Consider the following 25418-nt stretch of genomic DNA (forward strand, 5'->3'; position numbering starts at 1 on the left):
CACTACGCCTCTTAGTGTTAATTGACAAATTTGTCCCTTCAGGAAAGATTAACAGCCACATGGGGTCGTATTCAGACGATTCCGACTTGGAGCCTGAATGCCGGGTTTTCAACTTCTCCAAGCGATGCTGTAGCCGGGGTTTGTCGGATAGCCATTTGCGAGCCATGAAAATAAAGCCGTAGAACGTCATACCTTGGCCAACAATTGGGATGTACTTGAGAGACTCTTTGAGGATGATGAAAATGCGGCCATGCATCATGTTCGTATACGCAACCCACCACAGGTAAATCCAATCGGTATAGACCTGGTGATTAGCAATCAATACCAAGCGCTCGGGAAATTCAGTTTTCAACCGGCCGTCTTCTGTCAGGTGAATTTGCCCTTGTACACTCTTATCACCACTAACGCGAACAAATGTCGGACAGCCCCATTGTGTGAGAGCTGTGATGACCAAACCGAAAGACTGCTTCGTGTATGCCATATATGCATAATAATAATCCTTGCTTATTAGATAAAGAGGAGCACCGATCACCTGAGTCACTAGGATGACGACACAACAGCAGTTGAACCATGTTGCAAGCAAGAGGGATCGAAGCACCTGCATCGGGATCCCATGTTTAAGCTGTGGTTCCATGCCATTGTCAGCTTGAGAATCTTGACTCGTGCTCCCTATACGTTGCCAGGTTGGGTTCTCTTTTTGCTGGTGAAGGTCAGGGTTAGGGCCACCCATCATTTTGGATTGCTAGTGGCCAAAAGAGCACCTGATTCTGTTGAGCTGGTAGACGAGACGCTTTGTTGCAGTGACAATTTATCCTAAACCAGACGATCACGCAGCTAGAAATTAGTCGAGCAGTTGCATAAGAGGGAAGGCAGCCCGTACTTGAGCGAAAGCTCTGTTTGAAGAATCTCTCACCACGTCGGGCGAGCAAGGGAAATTTTCTAGTTTGATGCCTATCAGTTCAGGCCATGCCCAGAGCCGCAAAGCAAAACAAGAAGATCAGAGGATATCCTCTATATAATGCATGTAGGATGAAGTGAAAGATAAATTTCATAAGAGAGAATGGAACGGTACGTAGGAGCTAAGGTACTAGGTACGAGATAACGCCTGACCGCAACGATTGGCAGGAGGGGATCTTGTGAACCCGAAAGCCAAGACGTCCACTGCTGTTAAATACTAGTAATAGACTAATAGTACTAACTACTAGTAGTCCACAGGCAAGGCACTTGCCGGTTTAATGACGTTCTCTCCCTCGTACGTCAGGCTCTCAGGGCGGTCAGACGCTTCAGCTCCGGAGTAGATCATTCTGGAGACTACTAGTACCTTATCCTTCGCCTCATCAAAGATCCGGAGCAACCTTCGTTCATTCACACGCTCTCTTTCCCTTCTTCTTTAGCGGGAACGGTAATACAAATTCGAAGTTTCGATAAATGTACTTCTTCCGGGAATGATTCCATGCTTCACATCAGTGTTGTCCCACAGAAGTTGAGCTCGGAAGATGAAAGAAGAAAAATACAAGTGAGCTTTTTTAGATCAATGAAAATAGTTGTTGTTTACATCGCTAATCTCTGTGTCAAGCCTTATTTTGAGCTGCTCACTCCTTCAATATGCAAGCGACTATTCTTCGAACGCAACCATTTCGTTCCATGATTAGCATAACCAAGTACACACCATGGAAGCGACCTTTTTCATCCTCTCTTCGCCGCTGTGAAATCAGAGATATAGAGATGTTACCTCAGCGTTTATTACCTAAATACGAAGGTGTGCGTCTCTGCAAACTGCAAAACCGCTTCCGCCTCTTGAGATAATGTGAAACAATGTGACACTAGACTATGTCTTGCTAATTCTTTGTCCCAGAATCCTGGGAGGGCGATCTCCTTTCTCTTCAATGGCCAGCACCCCCTCGAAATGTCTTTGTTGTGAAAAAGGATTGCGTGCCAACAGTAACAGAATCGCTAATTGAATTTGCAAAGTATTGGAGCCACCTTGATACCTTGGAGAACACAACTGACAGCTTTTTGTCTAGTCATCTAACATCTACATATCCATCTATTGCCCTGATTCTAGAGCCAAAGACTGCCGAAGAAGTGCATTCAAACTTTCCTTTTCCTATCTATTCAGCTCCATTGAGCAGGCTAGCCTCGGGGTTACATAGTAAAGCGGACCTTACGGTCACTCTTGGAGGGGATGGAACTATTTTGCATGCTTCTTCCTTGTTCGCTACATGTTACAATGTACCCCCGGTGCTTTCATTCAGCATGGGTACACTAGGGTTTTTAAGCGAGTGGAAGTTCGAGGAGTACAAACGCGCATTTCGTGAGGTATACATGTCTGGTGCGGGAGCAGGGGACCGAGCTCCTATGTTAGAAGCGTCGAGGTGTACTGCCACAGATTATCAAGCAGATTTTCAGACAGGTCCTACGGGATGGTCGTCGATCCGTGGGAAATCAATGGGCTCGAGTCGCGGAGCTCGCATTTTGATGCGAAACCGCTTAAAAGTTGGGCTTTTCACTGCAGACGGGAGACCTGTTCGGCAAGACCGAAGCCCGACTTCCATACAGAATACGTTGAGCAGCCAGGGAGTGTATGTAATGAACGAAGTGCTTCTCCATCGTGGCAAGGAGCCGCATCTTGCGGTGGTGGATGTTTATGTCGGAGGACGATTCCTTACAGAGGCAGTAGCGGATGGGATCATTATCTCGACGCCCACGGGTAGTACCGCATACAGCTTGAGTAGTGGTGGTAGTATTGTGCATCCCTTGGTGCCTTCGGTTCTACTAACTCCAATCTGCGCCCGGAGTCTGAGTTTCCGGCCTTTGGTTTTACCATCCAGCACGTCGATTACGCTGAAACTGAGTGAAAAGAACCGGGGTCGTGAATTAGAGATGAGTATTGACGGGGTCAACATGGGTCAGGGAATGGCTGTTGGTATGGAGGTCCGAGTATGGAACGAAGAGATGCGGCACGGCAAAAACGAATGGCAGGGAGGAGTACCATGTGTGATGAGGAGAATCATGGGTGGTGAGGCGCATGATGGATGGGTTGGCGGTTTGAATGGGCAGCTCAAATTTAACTACCCCTTCGGCGAAGAACCATGATGAACCGACAGAGGATCATCCATATTCTAACTTATATGAACGCTTAAAAGTTTATTTACTCAACCATCTATTACCAGCGAACGACTCCCCGGGCGGTCTCAATTGTGACAAGCCTATCTCTATGTTAGCTGGTAGATTGTCTAGTATATGACCTACTAGGTATCACTGCTATACTCCGGGGGTTGTCATGCGTACAGTTGATTCGTTTTTAATTGGCGGTAAATTTATGGATTATAGAGAGCGAAACAAAAAAGGAGGTTGCTTGTATCAGGCGAGTGGACCACCCGAGTTCTTGGATCTATGGAACGACAACCCGTGGGCCGGAGTTTTATCTTTGGAGAAGATTAGGAGTACACACATTGGTGTGATTGGTTTAAGGGATAGCAACTGGGTACATCCAAACAGTGGCAGGAGATTTGAACAGACACAGACGCTCCAGAGACCCAACTTAGGATATCTTCCGTGTACAATTGTTTATAAAAGTGTCAATGCCTACTAATTACATAAGCTAGGGGGCACATGAGATTGCCGAGCATGCTTAGGATAGTTACATTTTTAGCCTTCATCGTAGTCGTCTTTGCTTCAAGGAACTGGGTTTTTTGGTCCAGTCCCGTTATTTATGTGATTCACACCGTCAGTCCACCTGCAACTGTGTCTCCCAATCTACTTGGGTAGCAACAACTCTACGCCACTTACTGCAGACTACCCTATCTTTTTGTCAGAAAAAAGTGCCTTATTCTCCTCCTAGTACAACCTTTCCTCACTTAATCTAAAGGTCTAAGTATTGAACGTGGCCGCTCCACCTCCGATACAAATTCGCTGTCTGATGGATATTATCTTCCTTTTATGTACCTGAAACCCCTAAAAATCTAGCCTTTGGCTGTTAGCCAGGGGCCCTGAATATGATGTGACTACGGTAGAAATAAAGTAGCGTAACAAGCATATTCATTCAATTATGAGAAACCCTTGGATCATTTTCAATCTCCAGCTAAAGCAAGAATGCAAAGGAGAGTAAATGAAGATATCGAAGAACCGTTATTATATCATATCTTACTAGATCCTAGAGCGCTCTTTGCAACCGTTACCGCTCTCGAAGTCTGAGCGCTTTTCCTGTGACAAGTGCCGCGCCCCTTGACTTGCGATGGGCTCCCGCTGTTAGTGAAACCTCATTTACGATTTCCCTTTCCTTTCTTTCCCCCCTCTCTCCGTTCTCCTTGGATCCCCACCCCTCGCCTGCTACTTCGTTTTCTCTCCCTTCCACGCTCTTCTCTTCTTTCCTATGCATTGTTGATATTGCACATTCTTATTCTCTTCACTATTTTCCCACAGGAAAGTACCTTTTCTCACATAGGTCCCTTACTCTTGTCGCTTTTGCATTGGCGAGTCGTCTCACCGCGTTCTGAAGGGTCAAAGTACCCCGAGACCTTTGCGCTCGCTCATACTCGCTGGTGCGAGGAGACCTTTCGGTTCTTCCAAAGCCAAAGGTATTGTCAGGTAGGGTCTCTCTTGTCCAAAGCATCATTAAAGAAGAAAAATGAAAGAAAAATAACCTGGCAATACTCTCCCCATCTCGACTGAGTTCTACCCCACTGTTTTGCTGGCGGATCGACTCCTATTGTTGTAGGATTCCCGGATGCTGCGCACCAGACCTTCTAGGTTTGGGACTCATGGGGCTTGAAGCGCCAGTCTTGAGAAGTTGGACTCTGTCCCTGACAATATACAGTACTTACAAACAACCGAACCATCAACGGACACCCCTCGTACCCGCCGTGAAGCAAGAAGTTACTTCTGGAGCCAGCGCGCTTCTCGCCTCAACTTATGGAAAGTATGTCGGCGTTGCTCTTATTTATCACTACTGTCTAGCAGCCATTGTATATTTGTTACGGCATATACTGATGGCGTTTGTCCTTATTTTTATATCATCCGAAAGATATTGGGGCCTTTGAAAAGTAACTGATGGCGACACAGGATGTACTCTCCCGACCAGTTCATGAATCCTGGGCCAGCACCGCGCCCACCGGCCGAGCGTCCGAAGCTTAACCTGCCTTCTAACTCCTCAAATACGGTCGCCTCCTTCAGCCAAATGAGCCTAGATTCCCCCAGCACGCCAGGGTCCGCCAACTTATCATTATTCCCGAATACTAGCACCCCGTCTCTCACACAAACAAAAACCAACCAGTCGGGACAGGGAGGGGTAGCCGTCATCAAAGAAGGATATGTTCGTTGCAAGGAAGACAAATTTCTGGCTACCTGGAACCAGCGATATTTGATACTTCGAGAATTTCGATTGGACTTCTTGAAGAATGAGACGGGTAGGGTAGTCTTGTCTATCCCGCTTCAGACGGTCACCGCTGTCTCCCGTTCCGAAGACACTCGGATGGCCTTCGAAGTTATTCGTTTGGCCAATCCGAAAGATGCCACCTCTAAGGCTGCCCTGATCACACGCGACGTGCCAACTAAGAGCATTACCTGTGAGGTCAAGAGTGATGACGAGATCTATGACTGGATTGACAAGATCTACGAGCGCTGCCCGGGAATGGGAGGCGTAAGCAATCCGACCAACTTTAGCCACCGCGTTCACGTCGGTTTCGACCCGCGGACCGGCGCCTTTGTGGGATTACCGCCTGAGTGGGAGAAGCTGCTGACTGCGTCGCTATCACCAAAGAAGACTATAAGAAGAACCCCCAAGCCGTCATCGAAGTTCTCGAGTTTTACTCTGATATAAAGATGCGCGAACAGAACCCACAGTATTATGCCGGATTAGCCTCTCCCCAGTCAAACCAGCAACCAAAAACTTACAACAGCAACACGGTTGGCAATTCTATTGCTCCTCCAAGACCGCCGCCCCCAGCCCCATCTCAACGCTTAGACAGTGGTCATTCCAACCGTTCCGCTGGTTCATCACCCTCACAGGCGCACAGCAAATCAGACTCAGATCGTGCTTTGGAACAGCAGCAACAGCTGGAGAGGATGAAGGAGATGGCGGACCAGGAGCGTCGACGCATGGAGGAAGAAGGTCGCCGTGCTCGTCAACGTGAAGAAGAGCAAAATAGGCTCGATCAAGAAGCGTACAACGCCTCGCTTCCAAAGACTCGCGTCCCTCTGGCTAAACAGGAGCTCGGTGGCTATGGCGCCGATCCGTCGATGAACGACCGCTACAAACCAGGCCGTCCCGCCCCGCAGGCTCCTGGCTCGGCTCGACAAGACTCTGCACGCCAGCTCACTGCTCAGCGCCCAGCGCCAGCCCCTCCGACTAACTCCAACCAGGGACAACGGCCGGGGGAGTATATATCGGCCAACGGCCCCGGAATTGCACGTGCTCCGGGATCAGACCAATCTTCTCCAAGCTCGCGTTACCCTGCACATGATCCGCGAGCACAGTCCTCTGCGGCGCGCGCTCAGAACAATGGTACCAAACAGCAGGCTCAGGGGCCACCACCCAGCAAACTTCCTGCTCCCGTGCAGCCAGTGAAGCCACTGAATATTGCGAACAAACAGGCAACTAATAAGAACGTTGTTCCCGATGGTGTCCGTCAAGCTGAAGCTGCCCTGACTAAGAAAGCTGAGCCCCGGCAGAGGGAAGTTCGCATGTCGGCAATGTCTGAGAACGAAGTCATGGATCGGCTTAGGTCTGTCGTCTCTAAAGACAATCCCAACGAATCTTACAGTAAGCAACGTAAGATTGGACAAGGTGCTTCTGGATCTGTGTATGTCGCCCGTGTTAAAGAACATGCTGTTTCTCCAGTTGCCCGCGAACTGTACCGCCAATATGGACCTCGAACTCAGGTTGCAATCAAACAAATGGATCTGCGTAGTCAGCCACGAAAGGAGCTTATTGTTAACGAGATCATTGTAATGAAAGACAGCCAGCATGCCAATATTGTCAATTTCCTTGACTCATTCCTGCAAGAACAAAGCAATGAGCTCTGGGTTGTTATGGAATTCATGGAGGGTGGTGCCCTCACAGATGTCATTGACAACAACCCTGTAATCCAGGAAGATCAGATTGCTACCATTTGCTCAGAGGTACGTTGATGCTGTTCAGCGCGATGAGACTGTGAAATGCACGTAGATTATACTAATCATCTATCTAGACTTGCAAAGGACTGGCACACTTACATAGCCAAAACATTATCCACCGTGATATCAAGAGTGATAATGTCCTTCTTGATCGCGCTGGTCATGTCAAGATTAGTAAGTAACCCCCATGTATGGAACTGTCCAATATCACGCTAACAAAGGAATGTAGCCGATTTTGGATTCTGTGCTAAACTTACCGAATCAAAGAGCAAGCGTGCAACGATGGTTGGGACGCCATACTGGATGGCCCCAGAAGTTGTCAAACAGAAGGAATATGGACCTAAGGTCGACTGCTGGTCACTAGGAATTATGGCTATTGAGATGATCGAATCAGAGCCCCCTTACCTAAACGAGGAACCGCTTAAAGCTCTATATCTTATTGCCACCAATGGCACTCCTCGTCTAAAGAAGCCTGAAAAGTTGAGCAAGGAGCTCAAATCCTTCCTCAGCCAGTGTCTGTGTGTCGACGTCCGCAGCCGTGCCACTGCGGAAGAACTGCTAGCTCACGAATTCCTGAAATCTGGCTGTAGTCTCCCTAGTCTTGCGGAATTGCTCCGTTGGAAGAAGAACAATGGACAGTGATGTGCCGGAGATCGCATGCTGTGGTGATAGCACAAATCTGAGACGAGCTTTAAACCCCCCCACCCTCCATGTTTACCTTTTACGATTTACATTAGAACTTGTCTCACACACATATGGGTTCCATTTACGTGCCTCCGGATGATATCTGTTCGCTTATGACTTGCATTACAATCACCTTTTTTCTTATGTGATATCCAAATTATAAGGCTATGTCTTTCGGACTTGGCATGGATAATTCGGCGTTATGTTTGGTGTCTAAATCTTCGTTTGCCACAGCTTCTTCTGCTGTGAATAATCTATTCTGCATTTGTTGTGTTGTTCTGACTGAGCCACCTTCGCTTATGCACATCTTCTCCAGCGAGATAGAACAAGCAATCTCTGATAATTTTGGTCCTTCGAGGTTGAGTGCCTGGGAAAGACTAGAAACATACAAACATCCCTGTATGTTCACTAGACGCATAATGGCTGAATTCAGTCCATAACGATAAAGGCGGCAACGAGTCACTACATCACTGAGAGTTCTATTATCAATGAATGTATTGGATAACATACGGGACTTCACGTTTGGTGGATATGTGAAACGCTTGGTGTCCGAAGTATAATTAATATCTACTCACAATATATCCAATAAAGTCCGTTTGCCGTCATTTTCTTTTTTTATCTATCCATAACTCTGACCGACACAGATGGAATTGGCATTGAAGCTATCATAGCTGGAACTTGGTCCTCTGCTTTTCCATTCCAGCCTTCCATTCCCATTCCTGCCCACTCACCCTTTGGATGCCCTTGTCGATTCTTCGTAATTTCAGGGTAAACCGAGGCCTGTTCGACGGTTTATTAGTATCTATCGAGAGGGAAATAAGAATAACAGGATCACACACCCTAATTCCTGAAGGCCTGCCCTTATTCCCTCGGCCCCTTTCATCTCCTTTCCGTCTGCGTCAACCACGCTCTTTTCTGTCTCTCGCTTCTCTCGGAAGATGTACCGATGCCTGCGGAGACAGTCAAAATCCCAACATCCTCTAAGCCTAAAACAGAGTGACAAGAGCAACTTACCTGCGGACGAAGATGTAGTCACGCTGGTTGTGTAATGTCACAACCTGGCGCCCCTCAATGTCAGGCTGCGGTGGGAATAATGAGCGGAAAATAGCACCTGTTAAAATCCCAAGTGGTGTGCGAAAGTTATTCAAAATCAATTCAGGCCAGTGCTCAGTGCCTACGCCATGTCCAGGGATCTTTTTGCCATCTACCCAGTTGCTAATAGTAAAATGGAACATGGGACCCTTGGGTAAGTGTATCACATCGAGGCCGGACGGTCGTTTGGAATCTTCCTGGAGGACTAATACTGTGGTGTAATTGCGATTTGCTGCAAACGTTGCTATTTCTTTCAATGAAAACTTGTGGGAATAACGGTGCGCTGTACGGCGGATATACTGGCTATTAGGAAAAAGATCTGTAAGAGCTTTGGCTTCGTTGTGAAGGGTTGAGTTCTGCTAATGATTAACATGGATACCCAGTGAACACCATTACAGCACTCCCACATGCTCAGTGGAGAGTGTTGCACCTGGATTGTAACAGCGAATATATGAACCTACCAGGGAAGTCGTGATGAGAATCTTGGGTGTCGGTGGTGTCTCAGACGGAAACAACGACGGGAACTTGCTTGCTAGGGCCTCTGGAGCTAGGCTAAGGTTTGTGCTCTTGGTTGACTGAGTCGGGCTTGTTGCACGCTCTGTAGCGGACGGGAGAGACGATCTCTTAGACTTCCGAGACCTCTCAGCGTTATCGTTGTCGTTATCTCCTCCTTCGTCGTCGTTGTCGTCGTCACTGCTGGCTAGCATGCTGTCGACCTCATCTTGGTCATCGGAATCATCTTGTGATTTATCAGAGAGCTCCAATGGCTTGTTCCATTCCTCTTCCTCTTCCTGCTTTTGTTTCTTGATGCGCTCGACGTCGACACTCAATCCCAGACCGTCTTCGATATCACTATTGGCATCATCCCAGACCCGCTTGCGATCGATAGTAAGCGGAATATTACGCTTTAGGCGCTCATTCTTGAGCTTTGGGTTCTTAGCCTCTTCTTTCTTAATCCGATATCGTTCTGCTCGTCGAGTGGAGTCTTTGAGCCGCTTCCGCTTGATATGGAGAAGTTGACGCCTGAGTTTATTGGCGGGTTTCACATCTAAATTAGCACTTGGAGGAGGCTTCGCCTGTGACTTCCTGGAAACCATCTTGGAATAGGGATAAACCGGGAATCCCAGAGGCGCTCTTCAGAAATGGACATGAGAACCCATGGATGTAGTTTTGAGATAAAATTTGGCGGAGAAATATTTCGCCGGCGGTAGGATATCGACTCGAAGGAGATTAGGGAGATAATCAGGACCTGGTTGATGACTCGTTTGAAAGGGAAAAGAAAATAGTCTCAATTCAGTCTTTAGCTTGTTTATTATATATATATATTTCTCACTTTCTTTCCTCCGCCTTCTTTCTTTTATCTCTTATATCTTAATTCTATTTCCACTCAACCGCGTGTGGTGTTCCACTGCGACCGCTGCGGCTCACGTGGATGACTCAATTGGCTTCTTCCTTCGCTCGACTCTTTCCACGTCCCCGCCGCCAATTCCAATTTCCTCGTTGGAACCCCGCCATAGGCACGCGATCCTTTTCACCCTCCCCCGTCACCTTTCGAGCTGCCCAAGTTTCTAAAAAGAAGAACACCGCCATGGCGACCGTTAATACCAAGACCGGTCAGGTCGTTGACCGTACGGTCTTGGAGTCGATGCTCCGCCGTCGACTTTTTTACACCCCCTCCTTCGAGATCTACGGAGGGGTATCCGGTCTATATGACTACGGCCCTCCTGGTTGTGCTCTTATAAACAATATTGTCGATTTGTGGCGGAAGCATTTCGTGCTCGAGGAGGACATGCTAGAGGTTGATTGTACCATGCTGACCCCGCATGAGATCCTCAAGACTAGCGGACACGTCGAGAAATTTGCCGACTGGATGTGCAAAGACCCCAAAACTGGCGAGATCTTCCGCGCGGATCACCTGGTAGAGGAGGTTCTTGAGTCTCGTCTGAAAGGCGACAAGGAAGCGCGTGGCCAGAAGGTTGTCGTGGACGAAGAGAAAGAGGCCAAGAGGAAAAAAAAGGCTAAGGAGACAAAGGCTGTCCGGTTAGACGATGCTGTCGTCAAGGAGTATGAGGAGACTTTAGCGCAAATTGACAACTATGGCGGGCCGGAGCTGGAACAAATCATCACCAAGTACGATATCAGAAATCCGACGACCGATGGCAATCTTCTTCCTCCTGTTGCATTCAACTTGATGTTCCAGACTTCAATCGGTCCTAGCAGCAATATGCCTGGCTACCTTCGTCCTGAAACCGCTCAGGGACAGTTCCTGAATTTCCAGAAGCTGTTAGACTTCAACCAGCAGTCAATGCCCTTTGCGTCGGCCTCCATTGGCAAGTCGTTCCGGAATGAAATCTCACCCCGTGCCGGCCTGCTGCGAGTGCGCGAGTTCCTCATGGCTGAGATTGAGCACTATGTAGACCCGGAGGGCGGCAAAAAACATTCTCGCTTCGAAGAAATGAAAGACATCGAGCTTTCCTTGCTTAGCCGTGATGTGCAGCTGTCTGGAAGCACACAAACCACGAAGATGACCATCGGCAAAGCCATTGAATCCGGTCTGGTTGACAACGAAACCCTTGGATACTTCCTTGCCCGCATTCAACTCTTTCTCCTCAAGTTGGGTGTGGACCCAGCGAAGCTCCGGTTCCGTCAACACATGGCTAATGAAATGGCTCACTACGCTGCTGACTGCTGGGATGCCGAGCTGCAAACCAGCTATGGCTGGATTGAATGTGTTGGCTGTGCTGACCGAAGTGCTTATGACTTGACTGTGCACAAGAACAAGACCGGAGCGCCTCTTGTTGTCCGTGAGCCTCGAGTTGAACCCCTCAAAATTGAAGAATGGCAAGTCGACTTGGACAAGAAAAAGTTCGGCCCACGCTTTAAGAAGGATGGCAAGGCTGTTGCAGCCGCCGTCGAGGCGCTCTCTCAGGAATTCCGTGAGAAGTTGGCTCTCGATCTGGAGCAGCAAGGCAGGATCGAGGTGGATGTAGAGGGTGTTGGCTCAGGCAGAGTTGAGCTGGATAAGGAATTGATCAAAATTGAGAAGCGGACACGGATAGAGAATGTCCGTGAATACACGCCTAACGTCATTGAGCCATCATTTGGCATTGGCCGCATCCTGTACAGTACCCTCGAACATGTGTACTGGTCCCGAGAGGGGGACGAAGCGCGTGGTGTAAGCACTTGACCTTCACAGTAGTACGTTGAATTGGTCCCCACTAATATTTGTGTTATAGGTCCTGTCCTTCCCGCCAGCAATTGCGCCTACCAAGGTTCTCATTGTACCTCTTTCGAATCATGCTTCTTTCCGTCCTCTGTCACATCGTCTGATGATGAAGATGCGGCGCATGGGCATCTCCAACCGGGTTGACGATTCCTCGGCTAGCATTGGAAAGCGTTACGCACGCAATGACGAACTTGGCACGCCGTTTGGTATCACGGTTGATTTTCAGTCGGTGAAGGACAACACCTTCACCTTGCGTGATCGTGACTCGACTAAGCAGGTCCGTGCTAGCGAGGATGAGATTTTGCAGGCTCTCAAGTCCTTGGTGGAAGGTGATGAAACATGGGAAGACATTCGCAAGCGGCTGCCGGAGTTTACTGGACAAGAAGTTGATTAGATTATAAATGTACTAGAAACGAGGTGAATAGTGTTCGAGATCTTTACGGATCTCCGGCAAAAACTATTATTATGATTTCTACTTAGTATATTTCCATCGCTTCTTGATTTCATTTTAGAATGAAGTCACTGTCTTATCCATTTATTGTAAACTCTTACGTCGGTGCAGTCCTTTTTTTCTGCCAAGAGGTTTGGTTTGAATTATATTAAATCCGGGGGCCGAACGTCATCGGTAGCTTACTTGGCCTGTAACTTTGATTCCCTCCCTTGCTACTGAATACACACTCAACTCTTACCTTGTCCAGGACGAGTAGTCCATCCTGATCATGGCGCCCCTCGTACCTTCGGCTAAATTAACCCTATCCTGTCCTCTCTTTGCCGCTGATTTCGACCCGCGCAATCATGGCTTTCTTCTTGTCGCAGGCGGAGGCGGCGAAGGGCGTAGCGGTGTTGGGAACAAAATCGCAAGTGCCACCCTATCCCTTCTGGGGCAATGATTCGAGATTGCTTTGTCACTACATTCTAAATCCAAAGTCTTTCGGCTATTGACAGTGCGCTAATATTCGAGGCATAACAACAGGCACTGTTGGACACATCCAAACGCAACGAAATCTCCGAGGTGGTCGATATCGAACTATCACGCGACGAAGACTCCGTTACTTCATTGGCAACGGCGCATGCAAGCGATGATTCTATTATCGCCTTTGCCGGTATCAATAGCTCTATAGCTGAGCAAAAGCGTGGCAATAACAAACATCTAAGATCTTTCGAGATTGATTACCCCCCACGAAAAAGATCTTTTACGGATAACTCGCCCGAAGAAGTCGCAAATGGGGAAGCATATAGGGAAGCATATAGGGAAACTGACAACCAATTTCCCCAGAAGACCACTGCATTGTCTCGCACATCTTTATTTCGCACTAAAGGAACAGAAAAGGCCGGCGGTCCAGACACATATCAAAGGGTATTGCGACTCTCGCCGTGGAAAGACGCCGAGTCTCCGCGTATAGCGGCGGTTGCAACTGGGTTAGCTCCATCAGGAGAGATCGTCCTTTTTCATGTTAATCCTACACCCAGCACATCGGATATCATGGGAAGGATACAATTGGATAGTGATGAGGAAGCTGAGGATGTAGATATTGCGGATTTGGACGATGGCAAATACCAGGTGGCCTATACCAATGGCACTGACGTGTACACCTGTCAGGTCTCATCTTCAGCGAGATCTAATGCATCACCTGATGTACATTGCGTATATAGTACGCCTTTGTCTGAAGCAGCGACCAAAACCAGGCCCAAATTTCGAACCCTGCGTTTCCTATCTCCCACAATGTTGCTTCTACTTCGGAATATACCAGACCGTAAAGGCTGCGAGCTCGTGCTTCTTGATTTACCGCAAAGGCTATCACCGAAATCAAAGTCATCTGCAACCATCATCCGGCATAAGAAGCTGCGCAAAGAAATCAAAATTGGGCTGGGCCTGGACGTGTGCAATCTGGGTTCAAATCTCGAGAACCAGGAACAAATCATCATTGCCGTTTCGGGAAGTGATCAATCTATCGAAGTCCTAACGCTTGAGTACAATCCTAGGAGAGGAGGTTACGGGAAGCTACGACCCTACATTACCCTCCACGACGTCCATCCATTCTCCATGACAAAGATATGCTTCTCTTCTTTCATTCCTCCACCGAACCCAGTTAGGCCTGAGACGCCACCACAATATGTCAAGCTTGCTTCCGTCAGTATGGGCAATACCGTTGTCGTACACACGCTCCCGCTGGCCCCATCACCGCCCTCCAGTCGCTCACCGCGCTATGTGCTAGTCATGCCGGGAAATTCAGATGCATGGGCTAACTTCGCCAGTGGGCTGACTGCTCTGTTATCTATCTTCATTGTCTGCTTCCTCCTTCAGGCTTTCACCGAGATCAGGGGTGTTATGCCTCCGTATCTCGGAGCCACCGAATGGCTCCCCCCCGATATTCGTGTCGCCGTCGCGCATCCATATCATCAACCTGCGCCACATCCTTTAGCAGCGCCATCAGTCATTATGCCAATGCACTCAACACTTTCGTCACCAGTTCCCACCCTACATCACCGCTCCCTACGTGATCTCCTTCATGCATGTCAGGCAGCAGATGCGATTGATTCAATCCTCGATACCGATCTTGCAGCAAACGACCCATCCCCTTCCGCTGCCTCTCTATCACATACCTCCATTATTGTTCGTCGCAACCGTGATACGGACGAGATCCTCATAGAGTCTATGAACAGGGCATATCATAATGCACCTGACGAGGGTCTTCGCCGCTGGGAGGACCTCACCGAGAGAGATCAGATTATGTGGAAACAACAGTTGACAGATACAGGTCACTGGCGTCAAGATGAAGGCGAGGCAATTCTTCAAGGTGTTCTTTTCGGTGACCGTTCAGTCTAAAAACTTGCTTGTGGCTTTTATTTTTGTCAGTACACAGTAGGTACTGCCAAGATTGGGTATGTAGCCTGGAAGCTCTACGAAACGGAAGAAGTACGGAACTGACAAAAGGATGGGAGTTGAGTGCGAAGAGAAAAGAAAATACCACATGAGTGTAAATGTAATGATTTTGATGTGACATTTCATCTACGATTGTACGGTTTATTTGCGGCCAACTGGCCATCTATGTTGACACATTAGAAAGGAAGAAACACAAAAATATGAGCTGTTACTATTTCACTGCATGACCCCTTTGATAAATTAGGGTCCCATAATCAAGCAGAGCTCCTCGGATTATAAAGCTCCACCTCCCCCAAGGCAGCGATCAGGGCCATTTTGCCTAACGTCTTTTGACGAGAGGCCGATTGGCGTCGGCGTTCCAGGGTACGAATATGCACAAACCCTGCTGTGTGATTGACCCCTTCAGTGCAAGTTGTGTGAACGCTTGTTCATAGGAGATGTTCGGGATATCAGGATTCACGAGACTCTGACCAAACATACCAATGTAGGAAGCAATGAATGTGGCATTGGGATATAGGTAAAGCCCTCAATTCAATCACCCAGTCACCGGGTCCAATCTCGAGACCATGGCGTTTCCTTGGTGAAGAGGCCAGGTTGGATTACCGTCAGAGATAAGGAGATACGTCTGATGGACGATATTTAAACAGGTTTTCTCGGCTTCGTCCTTAGGCCTGGATTAAGTTGCATTATAGTATCGTCTATTCTCCACTACGAAGTCTATATCCCGTTCATTGAGGGACTTGGTAGATCGCCTGCCGTGATCAGCTCTAATCGAGCCCGGCTTAGAGTGTGCCAATATTGAAATATCTCCGTTAGAGTCTTTGTCAGATTCGGTCTCCACAGTTGCTCTATAGCTTTATCTCACACCGACGGATGCACTCTTGCCTGTTAATTCTCGTCCTTCTTGACTTCCAGTAACGCAATGCTCGGGCGGGGTAGCTATTTTATTTGATGACATGACGGAGCTCGTTTCCGGACACATTGTGCAGGGAAGGAGGTCAGTATGTGTGGATGTTTGTAGCCGACACAAGATCAAGCAACACTAGTAGTGAAGAGAAATGCCAATGCCCTGACAGTATCATACCAGGTCCCATAGACTTGGTTACTCAGTGGGGTGCATGCCATAATATTCAATATGCTATTTGAGCGTAACCTGACTGAAAAATATAGATAGGGTTTTCAGCCTTGCTAGACAGACTACACGTCCTAGTACGACAAGGCAAAAAACGAGAAGGATCTAGCTACTGACACGACTAGGTCGGTTCTTGCATATTGCCAATGCTTGCCAGTATCATTCTCATGCTTAACTGTAGACAGCAAAGGCCCTATAATGTAGAGAACTATGCGTAATATAATTCGCGATCCAGCCAACGGTTGCCTTGTTTTGCTTCACCTCCGGTTGATAGACGGGGTACAATATGAGCCATTCCCAAATAGCCACTGCAGCATTCGGACGCGCCGCACTCAACCTGCATAGTAGTCGTCATTCCAACCAGAGTATGTTGGCTCAGACTTGGATCTCTTGGAGACGAAGTCCAAAATCTATGGTTGCATAACTTGCATTCGATGTTTGAAAACCAAGACTCATTGTTCCTGTATGTGGGTCTATTACATAATGACCAAGAAAACAGAATACAAGTGACACAACGCAACGACCGAAAGATTCAATACGTCAAATACCGTACTGTATCTTATTTCAATACATGGATACGGCGTACTATTGCGACCACTCCGCAACAACGGGTTCTCATCGATTTCTGCCAGCAGAATTCCTGTTTTCATTCCGGGTATTTAATATTTCTGTATTTATACATGAGAAATTAGTATAAATACTAAGAAATATATGTATTTTGTACATTTGTCTATAAAATCTTGCTTTTAAATATAAAGATTACTAAAAAAAATAGCTGTATATTTTATATATAATCGGTTGTATTGCTAGATATAGAATTAGAATTAAATTTAAATACACTAGTCCCCAAACCTAGGCACCACCGCCCCTAAAGTCTGTATACTTTGGCCCCTAAATCTAGATACTACAGTCTATAACGTAGCCGGTAAGCAACCCGGTAGACCCTGTATTCCATATAAAATGGCATATTTTTAAATGCCAATATCTCAACAAGATTATATTCTGTGTATTTTTAATTTTATTTATAGTCTATTATATACTATAAGAATAAGCTATTTAATTTATAGATTCTAATAATCTTTAATTACCAGAGTAATATAAATTACTATGTATTTTATAGTATTTTATTTATATAGCTGTAATTTATATTTCTAGAATTTTATTTCTACAGATATTCAAGATATATATAAAAGATATCTATACTAATACTGTATCAAATTGCAAAGTATATAGAATATAGCCTTATTAAGCTATTGACATTTAAAAATATGCCATTTTATATGGAATACAGGGTCTACCGGGTTGCTTACACTACCGGATTGCTTACCGGTTACGTTATACTGTAGGTAGCCCCTAAATTGAGCTTAGTAAAAAGGCGGTGAGATAGCGGGAACTATTTTAGAGTAGACTATATATATTGTATATTGGTATTATACTTATATTCTTATATTTAGTACTTCTACCTAGATTTTACTAGAAACAGTATTTAATATAGTAATTTATATAAAGAAATATATAAAATATATATATTTCAAGCCCTTTTATAAAATGATCTTATATTTAAAGAGATAGCGATACAGTATATTACTAGGCGGTGAATGGACTTGGAGAGCCGTTGTTGCAGAGTGGCCCGCAATACTAGTAGTAGCCCGTACATGGATGAGTAACGATAAGAAGCCAACCGGATGAAAAATACAAGAGTATAATTAACCATCTAGGGACGATCTCCCGTTGCAACCTGAACAAATCCCTGCCCTATTACTATTTGCCTATCAACAAACCACGGCATTTTTCCTATTCACTTGTATATCTACCTACTCTGATGCTGTACTGGTTCTGTACTCCTAACAGAGTCATAAAACGACGCTTAGTCCTTTCAAACATAGCTCCTCACATTAGACCCTAGAAAGACCAACGCCCAACAAACACATTTTAATGAAAGACACAAAAGGGCCATATCCATCCATATCTTATCACAGTTCCAACAAAACATACCATATTCGATGGCAACCCACATATCTCTAGTGAAGACTCCGCGCCGGTTTCTCTTTATCGCGTCAATTGGAAATCCCCGTCCCTACCGCCAAACTCGTCACAGCGCCGGACATATCCTCCTCGATGCCTTAATACCTCTTTTACCCAACAGGTTTCCCTTGGTTTCCGCCAAACACCAACTATCTGCTGGGCCCTTGTTTTATCGAACATGGTATAGCCCATCGTACATGAATGAGTCGGGTCCGAAGCTTGTCCGACAGCTGAAGAACTGGATATCAACAACACAGACCGAGATATTGGGAAAGGTGATCATGCAGGGAAATGTGGCGCTCTCTAAGACAACTGAGGTCGCAGATCCTGAGAACCCCGAATGGCAACGTCGTGGCACTGACCCTCAGTCGCTGAGATTCTTAGCCCCCACCCTGGTGATCCTCCACGATGAACTGGAAGCGCCCTTGGGAAAAGTCAGAGTAAAACGGGGTGGGCCTGAAAAGGCCAGCTTGCGCGGCCATCGAGGTCTGACCAGCATCATGGAGAGTCTACGGGGAAAAGGCTTGCACCCACCGCGTACAAGTCCTGGCGAAACTCGTTCGCATGAAGACCTTTCTGTATTGCGAGTAGGGGTCGGGATTGGTCGTCCATCCACCCGAAATCGAGGCGATGTTGCAGACTATGTTCTCATGGAAATGAACGACACTGAGCTGGCTGCAGTACGTGCAGCAGCTGGACCGGTATTGGACATCTTAGCAGATGAAATATACCGTGATGGTAGCGCGCTGTGATATTCGCGAATAACTGCGGTGAGCTATACAGCAACCGATGAGGCTAAAATACTGTACAGATAAATAGAACCACATAGACAGATACCCAAGAAAATAGTACATGAAGACACAAATTGCGCCAGCGATGTCTGAAAATTCACTGAAAAGACTTGTTTGTTTGTCCATATGCCGCAACATTCCAAAATTCGGAGCCATTATCATTGGGACTTGGGCGTATCTGCTTTTGGCTACTCTGCCTCTCTTATCCCACTAGACAAGAAATTTTGACATAATATATAATGACTCCTAGTCCTAGAGACCCTTGGACGAGCGAGATAATAGACCCGGAGGCAAGCCTCGACAGCATTAGTTAGTTCTGTAGAGCAAATGGCAAACAGGCCAGCAATGATACAACCAATTTCAAAAATCAAACAGTCCCCGCTATACTCAAATCACGAATCTCCTGCAGCACTTCTTCTACCCTGTTATCCAAGTCGCCCCGAGCATACTGGTCTCTTGTTTCCGCGTCAAGGTATTGTTGCACTTGTGCCATGCGAGAGTATGCCTCTGCACAAAAACGCAGTTGGATCTTGACCAAAGCTTCAAAGCTAGGATCCAGATAAGGTACACGCAGGTCGATAAGTTGCGGGAGTTCGGTGAAAAGTTGTTCATTCAACTGTTCATATGCTTGCTTAGCAATTTCCGTTTCGCGCTCCGCCCTGGGAAGCTTGGTAGCGTCCTTGTCTGGCTTTTCGACCAACTTCTTCACCTTGGCTCGCATAGAATCGTAGTCGAGTAGCTTGTGATTGCGTTTCTTGATGCACTCATTGATGTCAGGGAAGTAAGCGCAAAAGCGCGAGATCGGTTCAAGAACGGTAGTTCTAATACACCAGTTAGCGGCAGCTATGGAATTTCCAATAGTAGGATGTCACACACCTGTATGGCCCATCCAAGGCTTTTATCGTCTCGGCATCAAGATCTTCCACAGCTTGTTTGTAGCTCCTGCTCACACCATCGCGCGTTCCAGCATCACCGTAGAAGGCATCGATTGTCTCCGCAATACGCATCTGGGAGGCAGTCATTGCTGTCACAACCAAGGACTTAGCATTTCGCTCCATTTAAATGAGTAATAAATCCCACCTCGTAATGAATCTAGATAGCCTTTAGCTTCCTTTTGTAGACGGTTGGCAGCGGCCTCCATGGTCCGGTATCGCCTATTGGATTCCATCAGTGACTGGCTTAGCTTATGCCAGATCTCTTGATGCCATTACCGTTCTTCAATTTCATAGTCACGGTCGTTTGTCCTCTCCACATGACCTGTAAAGGTTATACTATATCAGCAACTGACTACTGCTCACAACAACTGTCACTTGGTAGTCTCGAGCCGCGTGGCTATATAATAATGTACATACCCGTCTTCATCATGACTTGGGTAGTAGCACGGTTAACATTCTTCTTGAACCCTAAGATTCACAGACTGCATATCAGCACTTAACCTGACATATGTAGAGATAAGGAACCCAGGAAGCTTTGCGCACCTGCCCAGGACATGATGACGGCTAAGCAGGCAGAACCGACTGAGTACTACTGCAGGCAATGAAACAAGTGATGGCGGTGAGGATTTTGATAGAATATGTGCAGGTAATGTAGGCAACGAGAGAATGCTCGGATTGTCTGGCGGGGTGTTAGTTGACGATAGTTGAATGTTCGAAAGACAGGTGACTGTCACAGGGCTGGTAATGCGGGACTTCGGGATCCCTCTAATGTGGCTATGTGTGGCTGTGTATGTATGTGCATTCATACGTCTTCTCCAGCCTTATAGAAGAACAGTATTGTACAGGTAATTATACTCAGTCTTATACAATACGGTAATAAATCCCCATCAATCGTCTCCTCTTACGTCATGTATTGAACTTGGATCCAATACATGAGATGAGGATGGTGATGTCAATTCGATCTGACGGAGTAGTACCCGTAAGAGCGACATCTTCTAAAAGGCCGTACTCTACCCAGTGACGAGTGTGAATATGGGTGTCCTGTATGCCCTCCATGTTAATCAGAGTTTCCTCCAGATCCTGCACGACTTCAGAGAAACTTCTCATTTCTCCTAAAATGGCCCGTTCCGCAACCACATACTCATTGGAACAATTCACACTGTGAACCTAGGCTTTGGTTGTGACATATTGAGTATAAGTATGATACCTATCCATCAGGATTGTACACTCAGGGATGAGAATGACAGAAGATAAGTCTAGTTAAGAGCCCTACACCAAGTAAAGCTTATACGACTACTACTGCGTTCAAAAAGCACCACACTTTGACTAAGCCCTAAATGAGCGGTTAAGCCGAAGGTAAGATGGATCTGCAAGTTGAAATGGTCTTCCGGACCAAACGAGTCATTTGAGTCTAGCCCAATGGAAATACTACGGAGTACTGGTATTTGGTTCCCACATTGTAACCATTCCACATTTTGACCACGCCCTTCCTATGTGGATCCTGGGATCCCTGAGAATTATGCTGCCTGCTACCACCACACGAGCATAACCACATACATGAGGACATGATGCCAAGAAATTCCAATGCAAGAAAAAAGCAAAAAGGACTAGGCGCCAAGAAAGACCAGTTCACACGACAAGAAAGTCATGCATGGTACGGAGTACTCCCTACATTCTTATTGAGTAGTCTCTCACTAGACGCTGATAACCTTGCGCGAATTAGGTCAGAGTACTAGGCAGAAGCTACAATGGCGGTTTGTGAAACGGACGGGGTGAGGGCTCTTGCTCTGAGGAATGTATTCCGGGTACTCCAAAATTGTAGATACTAGTGACTTCTTGGTGCCGTCATTTGTAGGAGTGTAGTTAGAGGTGCATAACTGTGACTGCAACTATTCAACTAGCTATAGAAGTTGTACGTTTTTGGGGCTTTTGAATCTACCGGTTTATATTCCAGCTAGGAGACGGGGTACTTAAATGAATATACGGATACAATAACATCAATATATATCGTTCATGGTCACTCAGTACGGAAGAAAGAAAGAACAAAATGAAAAAGCGAATACGTAATTGTGTCTATGAAGCTAGCTTAGGGAAGACATAGTTTCACTGCTAAGACATGTACATACACATCGCAACTGTCGCAGAGAATTTCCCCACAAGAAGAGTAGAGAAAAAAAAAAAAAAAGAAAAAGAAAGGGCGTATTGCCTTGCATGAGGAAGAACTACCGTGTGAGTGATGGTTTTACTAAAAGAGCATAGCTGAAAAGCTCACCGAACCAAGTCAAGGATAGTAAATGTTGATATTAGGAATGTAGGTATTGAAGTGTTTTACTAGGCCGATGCCATCCAGACTTTTCGATTCTGGCGATAGAATAGCAACTGAATTGGCATTTCTAGCCGACAATGATGCTTTGGTAAATACTAGACCTCGCTATGCCTCTGTCCTGCAGTTTAAGGCAAGAAGACATAAGGCATCACATGATGGGAGACGACACAAGCATTAGTTTCACAGGCAAACGAGGCCGCTCCACTGAAAGCCCATGTTCCCCCAATCATCCCCTTGAACTCTCGTGGAATCACAACAGTATTCATTATAATATATGCAACTAAAAGGGGAGGGAGAGGGAGAGAGTAGCTGGCCTTGTTTATGACCAGCAAAGATACATCAAGTTGTAGAATTTCTGATAAGAATCGCATTGAAACAAGCAGTGTCAAAGGGTATCCAAATAATAAGAGCCCAAACCCCGAGTACAAAATGAGACAGTCCCACAGATATGCAGTTCGCTATAACTGACCAAATATGAAACGCCCTTGTATAAACAATTTGATTGATAAATTGCAGAATAAGCGTAACCCAACCGGGAAACTAAACGTGCCCTCAGCTCCATAGTGACCTAATTGAATGAGCTAGTAGGTCAGTAACATCAACTTATCTGTCAGCCAAGAACCCAGATATAGAAAGGGTGAAAGACTGTCGTTGAACTCTGCATGCCGGGATAAGTAGAATGATGGAGATACAACATATCTGATTAACAAATGCAAAGACAAAGACGAAGGAAAGAAGGAAAGAGAAGGAGCGCAAGGTCATGACTCTTCGTTGCATTAGCGTGAAAACATAAAAACAAACTAAGCCTTTAAGCTAGCAGGCAGGGAGGACATGCGCCGGTATAGAAAGCAAAAGGACCTCCTTTTTATGGAACAGGTGAAGAAGGTCTAAAACCCCAATGAATTGGGATAAACAAATGAGCCACCCGGTTTTATCACAAAACTAGGCATACAGAGGCAGACTACCACGAGAGGAACAGAGTCCGGACCAATGTTCAAAATCCGCCCAGGCTCTGCCCCCTAGGGATACACTATCTGCGAAAACCAAAGCCTCAAGGACAAGACACACTGACTAGATCAGAATCCCTCCTCGCCAGCCTTGCACAATTTGATCTCGCGAACCCATTCGGATTTGAGGACCTGCGAGGCGTTGATACGACGAGAAGGGTTTGGATCAAGGATGGAATAAATCACGTTCCGACAACGAGCCTGCGAGTCATCAGTAAGCTTAGACGCACCAAATAGACTGTTATCAGCTCTTACCCGATGCAGAGTCTCGATGGGAGCGTAACCATCTTCATGCTTTCGACCTTCCAAGTATCGCTGATAGAATTCATCTTCGTCTTTGCGGGCTACCCTCCATAGATGACGCCCTGTCCTCATTGCCATATAGATTACACCAGTGGCCCATAGATCGACTGCCCTCGGATCAAATTCCCTTTCGATATATTCTTCAGGAGCTATATATGGAGCGGAGCCGCAAAGTCCTGCTGTCATGTGCGCTTCCTTTTCCCAAGCCATGCGGAAACACTCCCCATTTCCGAAGTCCGTAATTTTGAGCGCACCATGAGTAGTCAACAACAGATTTTCTGGCTTAAGATCACGATGGGCCACGCCCATTTCGTGCATGTATTCAACACCGCGCATGAGCTGCTTGAAGAAGCAATCGGCCTCGGCAACTTCCAGTTTTCCTGCGGCCAGCACAAGGGTGTAGAGATCGCCACCGGCACAATATTCCATTACTTCGCAATAATCGCCCTTAGCATCCTGCAAGAGGTCAAGGGTGTGGATGACATTCGGATGGCGAAGTGACGAGGATATACAGAACTCGGAGGTCAGGCGTTTCTGGTATTTCTTGGTGGTCTCTTGAGGACGACGGCGAAATTCTTTAACAGCATATAGTTGTTCGACCCTGGAATCTTTGGGATCGACTTTGTGAGAGATTCGAACGATGCCGAATGCGCCCCGTCCGACGATCTCCTGGCATTTACCATATTTATCGACTAACGAAGCTGTGGCGTTGGGGCCACCCTTTTTATCTGCGGCTAATTTGTCACGTTCATTCTTGAACTGGTCAATCCATGTCGACATGAGTGATAGCTGCTGATCCTCGACATGATCGTCTTTCTTCCTGCCGCCGCCAAGCATGTCGCGGAGAAGGTCTGTCAATTTCTCCTGCCGCCGTGTACTCTTAAGGTGATGGCAGTGGGTGTGGTCTGGCAATGCTTCAAACCGTTTGTGTGCTGCTGCCGATGAGTCTTTTTGATCCTTTCCACTGCTAGACTTTGGCTTTCTCTCGTTGTCCTCCTTCGTAGAAGTCTGTCGCGATGGAGCTCTAGAAGAAGGCCTAGAAGTAGGCTTAGACTGCCTCCCGCTACCATTGCTAGGTGGCTTTACGCTGTCTGTGCTGCTGTCTGAAAAGTCACGATGGGTATCCGGCTCCTTTGAAGTTGTCTTCCCTGTGTTGGAAAACATACGAGAGATGCGATTTGCCATGGTCGGCCTGGCAGTTTTCGCAGGCGGAGGGGGCGTGGGGAGAACATCCCCGTTCGCTGCGGACAGATTCATGCCCGCAAGAGCGCGTGTTACCGAGGGCTCTCCATCTCGAGGATCGTACGATATCTGTGACGCTGCGGCGGAGGAGACTGCGGAAGGTACAGGTGAAGCTGATTGTGGAGTCATGTGCGGTAACTAATTGTAATGTACACGGAGGACGAGAGTGACAAAGGTTGCCCCCGTGACAAGGTAGGAGAATAAACGCCTACAGCACGAAGCTGAAGAGGCTCCAAAAGATTGTTATTGAAGAGGTTTAGAGGGTGGAAGGGAATTGAGAGAGGAAGAGGAGGGGGCGAGGAAGACGGCAAAAAAAAGAGGTGTGGTGGCCCCCGGTGACCGGTGGTGGCCTGAGGCGACGGTCTCCCTGAAAAGTGACGAAACTGACTTGAAAGTGGGCGGGCGAGGAAGGGGAAGGGGAGGGGGGGGGGGAAATGAGAAGAAAAAATAAAATAAAAAGGGAAAATTAGCGCAGCAAGGCACGGAATGTCCAGATGGGACGGTACCACGCTGAGAACCACAGAATGAGACTAGACTCTTATGTAGCTCAAAGATTCCAGTTGGGGCAGGAGGCAGCTCCAGAAAGAAAGGCAGTAATCCAAGAAATTCAAATACTCCGTAGTAGTAGTAGTAAGTAGTACCCAGCAAGAGTCTC

At 46.8% G+C, this 25418-nt stretch overlaps 8 protein-coding genes across 8 annotated transcripts; 5 read left to right on the forward strand and 3 right to left on the reverse strand.

Moving 5' to 3' along the window:
* Window positions 1-2256: 2256 nt before the first annotated feature.
* On the forward strand, window positions 2257-3096 carry ABOM_008285 (NADH kinase POS5; the record flags this gene model as incomplete). Its single annotated transcript, XM_022535414.1, has 1 exon — window positions 2257-3096. The coding sequence occupies one exon, from the start codon at window positions 2257-2259 to the stop codon at window positions 3094-3096; it is 840 nt and encodes a 279-aa protein (XP_022386146.1).
* A 1667-nt stretch (window positions 3097-4763) lies between these two features.
* Window positions 4764-7758, forward strand: ABOM_008286 (serine/threonine protein kinase CLA4; the record flags this gene model as incomplete). The annotated part of the gene is made up of 5 exons (XM_022535415.1): window positions 4764-4921; window positions 5065-5681; window positions 5762-7122; window positions 7191-7290; window positions 7346-7758. The coding sequence occupies 5 exons, from the start codon at window positions 4764-4766 to the stop codon at window positions 7756-7758; spliced, it is 2649 nt and encodes an 882-aa protein (XP_022386155.1).
* Window positions 7759-8465: 707 nt separating this feature from the next.
* Window positions 8466-9989, reverse strand: ABOM_008287 (rRNA-binding ribosome biosynthesis protein RPF1; the record flags this gene model as incomplete). Its single annotated transcript, XM_022535416.1, has 4 exons — window positions 8466-8580; window positions 8640-8750; window positions 8815-9248; window positions 9354-9989. 4 exons carry the CDS (start codon window positions 9987-9989, stop codon window positions 8466-8468), a joined length of 1296 nt encoding a protein of 431 aa, XP_022386148.1.
* A 491-nt stretch (window positions 9990-10480) lies between these two features.
* Window positions 10481-12512, forward strand: ABOM_008288 (glycine--tRNA ligase; the record flags this gene model as incomplete). Its single annotated transcript, XM_022535417.1, has 2 exons — window positions 10481-12067; window positions 12129-12512. The coding sequence occupies 2 exons, from the start codon at window positions 10481-10483 to the stop codon at window positions 12510-12512; spliced, it is 1971 nt and encodes a 656-aa protein (XP_022386154.1).
* A 401-nt stretch (window positions 12513-12913) lies between these two features.
* Window positions 12914-14945, forward strand: ABOM_008289 (uncharacterized protein; the record flags this gene model as incomplete). Its single annotated transcript, XM_022535418.1, has 2 exons — window positions 12914-12952; window positions 13092-14945. 2 exons carry the CDS (start codon window positions 12914-12916, stop codon window positions 14943-14945), a joined length of 1893 nt encoding a protein of 630 aa, XP_022386145.1.
* A 3192-nt stretch (window positions 14946-18137) lies between these two features.
* ABOM_008290 (aminoacyl-tRNA hydrolase) lies at window positions 18138-18911 on the forward strand (the record flags this gene model as incomplete). The annotated part of the gene is made up of 1 exon (XM_022535419.1): window positions 18138-18911. One exon carries the CDS (start codon window positions 18138-18140, stop codon window positions 18909-18911), a length of 774 nt encoding a protein of 257 aa, XP_022386165.1.
* A 406-nt stretch (window positions 18912-19317) lies between these two features.
* ABOM_008291 (amphiphysin-like protein RVS161) lies at window positions 19318-20441 on the reverse strand (the record flags this gene model as incomplete). Its single annotated transcript, XM_022535420.1, has 6 exons — window positions 19318-19771; window positions 19827-19974; window positions 20031-20104; window positions 20162-20207; window positions 20303-20353; window positions 20429-20441. The coding sequence occupies 6 exons, from the start codon at window positions 20439-20441 to the stop codon at window positions 19318-19320; spliced, it is 786 nt and encodes a 261-aa protein (XP_022386166.1).
* A 2846-nt stretch (window positions 20442-23287) lies between these two features.
* ABOM_008292 (serine/threonine protein kinase SAT4) lies at window positions 23288-24892 on the reverse strand (the record flags this gene model as incomplete). Its single annotated transcript, XM_022535421.1, has 2 exons — window positions 23288-23419; window positions 23474-24892. 2 exons carry the CDS (start codon window positions 24890-24892, stop codon window positions 23288-23290), a joined length of 1551 nt encoding a protein of 516 aa, XP_022386136.1.
* Between the last annotated feature and the right edge of the window lie 526 nt (window positions 24893-25418).

Source organism: Aspergillus bombycis (assembly GCF_001792695.1).
Source record: "Aspergillus bombycis strain NRRL26010 chromosome Unknown contig00089, whole genome shotgun sequence".
Classification (NCBI taxonomy): domain Eukaryota; kingdom Fungi; phylum Ascomycota; class Eurotiomycetes; order Eurotiales; family Aspergillaceae; genus Aspergillus; species Aspergillus bombycis.